This window comes from Pimephales promelas, chromosome 5 (assembly GCF_988280905.1).
Source record: "Pimephales promelas chromosome 5, fPimPro1.hap1.1, whole genome shotgun sequence".
NCBI lineage: Eukaryota > Metazoa > Chordata > Actinopteri > Cypriniformes > Leuciscidae > Pimephales > Pimephales promelas.
In genome coordinates, this window is record NC_142773.1 from 33,137,689 (window position 1) to 33,146,514 (window position 8,826).

At 40.9% G+C, this 8,826-nt stretch overlaps 1 protein-coding gene across 1 annotated transcript; it reads left to right on the forward strand.

The window, feature by feature from the left end:
* The first annotated feature begins 1,399 nt into the window (after window positions 1-1,399).
* On the forward strand, window positions 1,400-8,101 carry amotl2b (angiomotin like 2b). The gene is made up of 10 exons (XM_039677474.2): window positions 1,400-1,557; window positions 2,367-3,101; window positions 3,366-3,528; window positions 4,266-4,467; window positions 5,764-6,059; window positions 6,216-6,403; window positions 6,489-6,578; window positions 6,686-6,849; window positions 6,975-7,094; window positions 7,248-8,101. The coding sequence occupies exons 1-10, from the start codon at window positions 1,517-1,519 to the stop codon at window positions 7,331-7,333; spliced, it is 2,085 nt and encodes a 694-aa protein (XP_039533408.2). The 5' UTR covers window positions 1,400-1,516; the 3' UTR covers window positions 7,334-8,101.
* Window positions 8,102-8,826: the final 725 nt, after the last annotated feature.

An 8,826-nucleotide genomic window follows, 5' to 3' on the forward strand; every position in this document is an offset into this window, starting at 1 on the left:
CCTGGTGGCAACTTGCTGGTTTTAGACTATTGAAATAAACTGAATATAAAATAAACTGAAAGACCAAGGCAAAGGTCCAGTTTTGTGCAATGTTCATGAATTCAGTACATTTTTTTTTTTTGGGAGAATATCACAACCCTAAGTTGTGACAATATAAGTGCCGGCTTCATTGACACGACAGCCATCGGCACTGATCTTCAACATCTCGTCTCCAAACCAGCATGATTACTTTGACTTCCAAACAGATGGAAATGGACAATTTTCTTACTGTTTCGATCCAATTTGTTTTGTAATCACTGTTCTTTTGTTGGCCAGAGGAGAACTGGCCCCTGACTGAGCCTGGGTTTTTTTCTCCATTCAATCACCTGATGGAGTTTTGGTTCCTTGCCACTGTTGCCTTGCTTTTGGCTTGCTTATTTGGGGACATTTAATATTCAACAATATCATTGATCTGTGTTGCATTATTTTCATGTTATCACTGTGAAGCTGCTTTGATACAATCTGTATTGTAAAAAGTGCTATATAAATAAATGTTAATGTGACTTGACTTGACAACCTTTCCCGTCTGCTCAGATAATGATAGTTCTACCTGTCAAAAAGTTTTCTTCAAATATTTTTTTTTCAATGTTTTTGAAATCAGCCTCTTATGCTCACCAATGCTGCCATTTATTTGATTACAGTAAAACAGTAATATTGTGAAATATTGTTACAATTGAAATTAACTGTTTTCTTTTTTTTAAATATATAGCCTACCTAAATGTAGGCTAATTTATTCCTGTGATGGCAAAGCTGCATTTTCAGCATCATCACTCCAGTCGTCAGTGTCACATGATCCTTCAGAAATCTTTCTAATATGCTGATTTGAGGTGTCAGATGGGCTTCAGTTTATCACGTTACGATGTGTGTGAATGTGCTACATGTTTTTTGCTTTTTTAGAAAGACTTGACAGAAGGCCAAACTGAACAGATAAACTAAAGAACTGTGCCCAGAGAAAGCATTAACTTTTCAAATGCTTAAATGCACAAAGTTGATCTTCTCGCTCTGGTTATTGTTTTCTTGTGTCAACACGTCTGCATACCTTTCAGACTGGGTCACACCTTTTGACACCTTTTCAGTTAAGGTGACATCACTGCTTAGGCTCTCTGTAGTTAATAGTGGGCTTTATGTTGCCATAGATCTCCTTCGACCATAACAACTGGACCGTTTTCCTAAATCATATCTTTTTATTAGTGAAAAAACCCGAGCGCTCGTAGACTTTATGTTGTGAAAGCCCATGTGGACGAGAGCGGAACTGCAGCTGCTGTATTAAATGGCTTTTTTTTTTTCTCTTTTCACTTTTGATCCCTGAGCTCACACATTCCGATCATTCCAGGCGCGCTCAGTTATTTATGAGAGCAGAGCGCGCGCCTACCAGCTCATAACCCAACCAGACCCGAAAGCGCGCGCACACACACACAAAACGAGGAGATAGAACACAAACAAGAAGTTATAAATTGGATTACTTGGATTATTACACATGCCATTAACAGAATCCGTGTGGAATGAAAGTGTTAGTTGGTAAGTTGTTCTTCAATGTTCGTTCTACCACAGACATGGAGTTTCATGGTCATAGCAGCGACCGCGTTCAATAGTGCATTAACTGGCAGAAAACCCAACCTTAACCTTAAATGTGACGCCGATAAATCTGAATGGCTTTGAGGACGATCCATTAAACTAAAATGTTTCATGTTTATGACGTTTATTAGTCTGGCACGTGTTAGGAATAATGAATATTAGACATTGTGCTCGCTTTAGTGCGCTCACTGCGCTACCTTTCTATTGGGATGAAAACTATTCTTAGCCATATTTGAATAGTTGTTGGTGAAGGTGCGTTGTGTTGGTTTATTTTAGAAATAGTATTATTTATTTATTATATAACTGAGTATGTTCCATCGTAGCTATATAGGCTACTTATTGTAGCCCTAATTATTTATAAATAATACAAATAGGCTAGCTATATTGAAATAATAATCCCTACCCTAAAAAGACTAGCCTATCTAAATGTATTGTCTTTAGCATAACTCTTTAGTTGAATAAATATTTTCATATTATTAGACTTAGCCTAAGTAAAACCATAAATCAGATGTTCACTGTACTTTTTAGTGTTTGTTTAGACTTATTTTGTCAAAAATGTGCTCGTTGTACTTTCTGTAAACTGATTCAAAAATGATTCAGTACTTTAACTTATGAGAGTTTAAACATGGTTATTCTTTCTTTCTTTCTTTCTTTCTTTCTTTCTTTCTTTCTTTCTTTCTTTCTTTCAGTTATTATCAATATGGAATTTAAAAAATCCTAATCATTTGTTGAATGGGTCTCTTGCCCTCCAGGTCCGGTTCAGTTCATAAATACACATCTTCATCAAGCAAAATGAGAGGTGAAGAGGCATCTGGGACTGTCCTGCACAGACTAATCCAAGAGCAGCTTCGCTATGGAAACCCTACAGATGCCCACACACTCCTGGCCATCCAGCAGCAGGCCCTGCGACGAGGAGGAGGTGTTGGATCTGGCAGCGGAGGGGCTTGTTCTCCACAGTCTTCATCTGAGAGCCTCAGCCAGGAGGAGCCCCAGTCTCCTCAGCTCTCTGCCCGCCAAGAACCCCAGGGTCAGGAGCACCAGGTTGACTACCAGCACTCTGAGAACTACACAACACACCCACACCACGGCGAGGAGCTGCCCACCTATGAACAAGCCAAGGCCCAGTCTCAGCTATTGGCCTCCCAATGGTGTCAACCGCACAGGGGTTGCTCACTAGAGGATAGTGTAACAAGGCAGGTGCCCCGTGAGGAAGAAGACAGCTGGGACCCGAAGCGAGGACACGCACGGTCACTGAGTGAGCGGCCGTTGCAGTTTTCAATGGAGCACAATAAAATGCCTGCAACATGTTCCGCCAGTTACCCTCAGATACATGGATATCATGTAAACCAGCACTTACAACATAGTCAGCAAGGACTGGAGTACAATAAGCGGGTACCTTATACTGAGTACCCCTTTCCTCTGCAACAAGCCACGGAGTATGAACAGTGCTACAAAGCACCACCACCATTTCATTCCCAGCACAACAGGTAGAGAAGACCAGAACAATTGCATAATTTACACTTAACCGCAGTGACACATTATATGCATTTCCTACAGTTCTGACGTACTTTATTGGATGTGTCATTATGACTAACAGTCTGTTGGCCGATGCTATGGCTGAGTATGCAATATGGTTCATGCTATTGTAGATTGTCTTTTATCTATACTTACATATTGAGATGAACTAAATCCCATTGTTTCGTTTTTTCAAATCATCAAACATGATGAATTTTACCTTGCTCTACTTCCAGACTTCAAACACCAGAAGTTTGCCACAGACTCTCCACATCTCCCCCTGCTGACAGGGAGGTCGCAGCTTGCAGTCGCATTCAACTGGAAATGCTCATGAATGAGAATAAGAGACTGAGACAGGAGCTAGAGGGACACACTGAGAAGGCCATCAGAATTCAGAAGGTAAAAGACCCTGACATATTTAGTTGTGCTCTGTAAATACGGTAAATACAGATCTTAATGGGACACCCATCTGAAGATAACAGGGTTTAATAAAAATAAAAAAAACACAGGCTGTTTATACACTCTAAAAAAGCTGTTGGGTTAAATTTACAAATTGCATTTTTTTTAATCCAACATTTGGGTTTGTCTATATTTGACCCAAAATTGGGTTAAAACAACCCAGCATTTTTTTAGAGTGTAACAGGTTATATAATAACACTATTTCTCTGAATACAAAAATTAAGTTTGGAGTCATTTGAGCAAGGCTCAATCTGTATGGGACATCTGTTTGAAATGAACATATATATTTCGCACACACATATAGACACTATACTTAAATACCAGAGAGTGATGACAACTATAAAACAGCTTTTCATTTCATGCTAAATTCCAAAAGGCCATGAAGTGTTTCCAGTGGATTACATCAGTGCAGTTAAGCTGTTGCTCACTCTGAAAGAATGATAATTACACAGGTTTGAGCATTTACCCATCAGGCCACTGCCTTGTGTAAACATGCCTGGGATGATGGAGTCATGGTTAACGCCATCCTGGTCTTTCCATATGGCACTCCTGAACAGCTTCTCTGTTCTCTGCTCTTAATCACAACCAGGAACATTTCTAACCATCTTTGAGTATTTCTGAGGCCATCGTTGTCCGTCTGACGTGCTATTTAATTGTCTTTTTATTTTTTCCGCCAGCTGGAACAAGAGATCGAAAGGATCTCAGAGGCCTACAACACTCTGATGAAGGGCTGTGCAAAAAGAGAAACTCTGGAGCAAGCACTAAGAAACAAGCTGATGGCTGAGATCAAGAGGCTGCAGCATTCAAGCATTCAAGCGGCAAAAGAAGCCGAAGCTGCTGACCAGAACCAGCACGTTATTGAGAAGCTCCTTCTGCAGAGTGAGTTCATGAACATTAAACCTCATTACTGTTTCTTAACCCAGAGTTGCACTACAGTCATTTAGAGCCAATTAGAGCGTTCCAGCACAGGAATTTCAGTCACGTAACAGTAGATGAATGATCAGAAAAGAGGATTAAATGTCAGACGTGACCTTAGCTTTGTGGGGGAGAGCGCCAGGGGACAGTTAACCACTGCCAAACACTGTTAATGCTCTCATTTGATCCACATTGACAATTAACAAAACGGTCTGCTCAGCCTCACTTCCTGTTTGCTGAAAGTTGGAAGAGGCGGGGATGTGATGAGTTTTGCAGTGATTGGAGGGAAATAAACAGAACAATCTGAAGCTCTGAGATGTGGGTCAAAGGGAGAGTGGGTCGCATCTCCTCCCCTCTGCATTCCTTAACCGCTTGCGTAAATGAGGCGCTCCGGACTTTGCGATTGAATTCCCCTTGTTATGAGCAGGAAGTCAATGGGGAGTGGTGCTGGAGAGGGCCTGCATAAACATTCCTTCAGCCTCTTTCTCACGTCCTCAGATAAATGCCTATGCCTGTTACGACTGGACATAATGGCTTAGTATGTACAAAAAACATTTATGCGACATACATTGCCTTCAAGGCAATCATTTCCTCAGTTCATGCATTCCTACTAAGTTTGTCAAAAGGTCACCCACACTTACGCACACAAGAGAGAAAAAATAACAATATAATACAATACAATTTGACATGTTATAACAGCTGTAGAACATTTTATTTTCAGTTTAAACAATATTTGTTTAAGCTTTAGTAATTTAGTTATGTTCTTTATGTGTTATGTACACAGAAAAATGGTGTTTTTATCCCAAATAATACCCATGGACGTACTTAAAGGGATACTCCACTTTTTTTGGAAATAGGCTCATTTTACCATTCCCCCAGAGTTAAACAGTTGAGTTTTTCCCGTTTTCAAATCCATTCAGCCGCTTTTCTGATATTTAGAAGAATATCAGTAACCAGACAGTTTCTGGTCTCATTGACTTCCATAGTAGGAAAAAATATACTATGGAAGTCAATGAGACCAGAAACTGTCTGGTTACTGATATTCTTCTAAATATCAAAAAATCGGCCGAATACATTCGAAAACGGTAAAACCCAACTGTTTCACTCTGGGGCATGGTAAAATGAGCCTATTTCCAAAAAAAAGTGGAGTATCCCTTTAAGCTTGGCATGTGGGGGCCACAAATTGGATTTCCTTTGACTCTCTAAGCATCTGACCTGCTCATTTCAATTGAATTTACAAGTTTTCTTGTTCTCTAACAGATGAAGAACAGCAGCTGCAGTGTGCACATCTGGAGCAGGAGGTTCAGCATCTGCGAAACGATGCGGAGAACCAGCAGCGCAGGAGCGAGGCCCTGGAGAGCACCCTGAGGTCCACGCAGACACGCAGCCAGCAGCTGTGGATGGAGCTGCAGAGGAAGAGAGCGTATGTGGAGAAGGTTGAGCGTTTACAGAGGGCTCTGGCTCAGCTGCAATCAACATGTGAGAAAAGAGAAGGGTTGGAAATGCGCCTGAGGACACGGCTAGAGCAGGAACTGCGGAGTCTCCGAAATCAGCAGGTACTGAGACAAAACGGTGCTTTGTTTTTTAGTTTGAACTGTTCAGATGTGACACTGGTGGTCAGGCCTATTTCCTTCCAGGGAAGCTAATCATAGATTGAGACTTCATATCGGCACATCACAATAATCTTACACTTTGTTTTTCTTTTTCCACAGCGGCAGCCTCAGCCAGTCGGAGGAGCATCCGATGTGAGTGTGTCCACAATGCAGGAGCTATTGCGGGAAAAAGAAGAGCACATTTTGTCCCTGGAGGCTGACAAGATGCGCTGGGAGCAGAAATACCTGGAGGAGAAGACCATGAGGGAGTTTGCGATGGATGCCGCCGCGACCGCTGCAGCTCAGAGGTAAAAGAGGAGTTCGGTGTCAAATTCTTCCGAAAATATTGAGTTTTGAAGCAATTTCTTACCGTTTTCTTCCTGTAATTCATAGAGACACAACCATCATCAACCATTCGCCCTGTCATTCCTTCATTGAGGAGCTCCCATCTTCTGAGCACAGAAACCAGGAAGTAGAAATCAGGTAAGAGAATCACCCTCAGTGCATCTAAAGTTAAATTTCAGTTGTGTTTAATGAACCCTTTTGGATTTAAAGATTGTTTAGGACTCATAAGTTTCATATTTTGTCAGGATCCGTGCCCTGTACACCCAAATCCTGGAGAAGGACACAGTGATTAGCATCCTGAAGCAGAAGCTGCTGCAGAAGGGAGAGTCAGGTGACTTCCAACCAGCTACTACTGAACCCTCCATCACCATCTCTCATTCAACGGTCGCACACATGACCCAGGGCAAAGGTTAGTGTCTGAATGCTTACATTGGTGCGCTGCTAATTAACGTTACCAGTTCTCAGATTGACAAACCTAGCTGAGTAGAATTAGATCTTAAAATTGTAACTAACTCTTATGAATCTTTTTTCCAGGGAAGTGTCAATCCATTGACCAGGCGGCTGGTACGTCATATTCCACTGTAGCAACCCGGAGACATCCTGAGCCAGAGAAACAGACAACAGATCAAGCCTCCTGCACAGAGCCCAACCTCAGTGAGTCAACTTCTAGTTGTTTCTGCATAATGTGGAAAATGAACATAAAAAAGCCCATTATTCATCTCAGAGTAAAGAATAAGCTACTTGAGAGACAAAGTTTAAAGTAAGTCACATTGTTCGATGGTTAATTTTTGTTGCTGTTTTTCACAGATAGCATCCAGAAAGCCCCATCTTCTGTGGACCTTTTTAAGGGCCTGGACGATGTGGCGGCTGATGCAGTGGAGATCTTCATTTGATGAAGAACACTTGGACAAGGCGTGTGGGACAAACTGCCCTGAAAAATAAATACACCATACCTGTGTGATGAGGAACTCTGGAAGATATTAAATGACATCACATCACTATAGTGTTGGGAAGAAAGAGTCCAGCTTAATAACAAAGCTGCTCAAAATCTCATGTGGAAGAGGGAGGTGAGCTCTTGTCTTTAAAGTACATCTCCAGTCTGGTATGTTTTGACAGATTGCTTCTGGTGAGAATCTAGAAATGTTGGTATTTACAGCCGTCCCATACAGGAAGACGGGCACAGACTCCTAAATTGTCATTACTATTGCATTGTCCCTCCTCTCAGAAGACCTGTGGTAACTCCACCACATTCCAGTTCAATTGACTTTCTTCTTGAGACTGAGGCTCTCGCGTGTGTATTTTCCACCCCACCTTTATTGATTGTTATAAATGGTTACATTTTTCTCATGTTTTTCTATTTATGGCTGCTACACCCTTCATCGAAGTTATTCTTTTACATTGCATGCTGTCACGTTGTGCGAGACAAAAACTTTATTTAGACCGAAGAGTCAAAGAGAACTCTGTCAGAGAGAAAACCAGTTGTATTATATTACAATTTGCGTTCCTGTACTTTTTTTTTGAATGTGTTCGCTCTTAAATGGCACATTTGCTGGTCAAGGTGTCATTTCAAAGTAAATATTAATATATATTTTGTACGATTATTTTGTGTTGGGTTGGAATGTAATGCTGAGGAACTGGTGCCAAAGAGCATTTCAGTAAAGTTGTGTAAGCACATGACTAAGGGTTGACCTCTTCTATTTAATCCATGAAAGATGTGAATGTTCTGAAACATTTCATACATTTACAATAAAGCTATTAATATATAAAAATATTTTGTGATTTTGTGAAAGGGTTTGTGAAGCCCTTGTGAAATAAATGTTGCTTCTAGCAAGCACCACCTACTGGATTTTATGCATTTCACACATTCTCCATCATGTTATTCCGGGTTTTCACATACAGTACGGGAAAGATGAGTTATTATAAATTATTGTCAGAGGGGCATTCCAGCTCTCAAATTTCAGCATAGAAAACCTTGCACCATTTCCTTCAGGCTCACCTTTATCCACATTTTAGACTTAGACTTCTGAGTCATTCAGACAAACATTCTGCTTTTGAGATAGAACAATACTGACTTACCCAACACCTGACTAACCCATCTAGTCTCCTATTCTGTGAATACTACTGACACTGACAGAGTCAACTCAATATTTCTTAGTGTAGTCACATGCTAGTGCTGACATCACAGTCTGTTTCCAAATTTAGGACAAGGCTACTCTGTATTAAATGCATTGTTAAGTGATCTTTGTAAAAATGAATGAGAGGCATCTCAGACTTGCATTGCTCATGAGGAGGTGGTTTGTTGATGATCTTACTGTCAGTCATTTAGATAGTGGCAAGGCATGCTAGCAGTGAACTGTGTGAAAACTTGGCAGCTCACACGTGCAAT

Coding starts and splice junctions, on each gene's coding strand:
- amotl2b (XM_039677474.2), top strand. CDS start 1,517: ATGCCATTAACAGAATCCGTGTGGAATGAAAGTGTTAGTTG. Junction 4,468..5,763: donor TGAGAAGCTCCTTCTGCAGA/GTGAGTTCATGA, acceptor GTTCTCTAACAG/ATGAAGAACAGCAGCTGCAG. Junction 6,579..6,685: donor AACCAGGAAGTAGAAATCAG/GTAAGAGAATCA, acceptor ATATTTTGTCAG/GATCCGTGCCCTGTACACCC.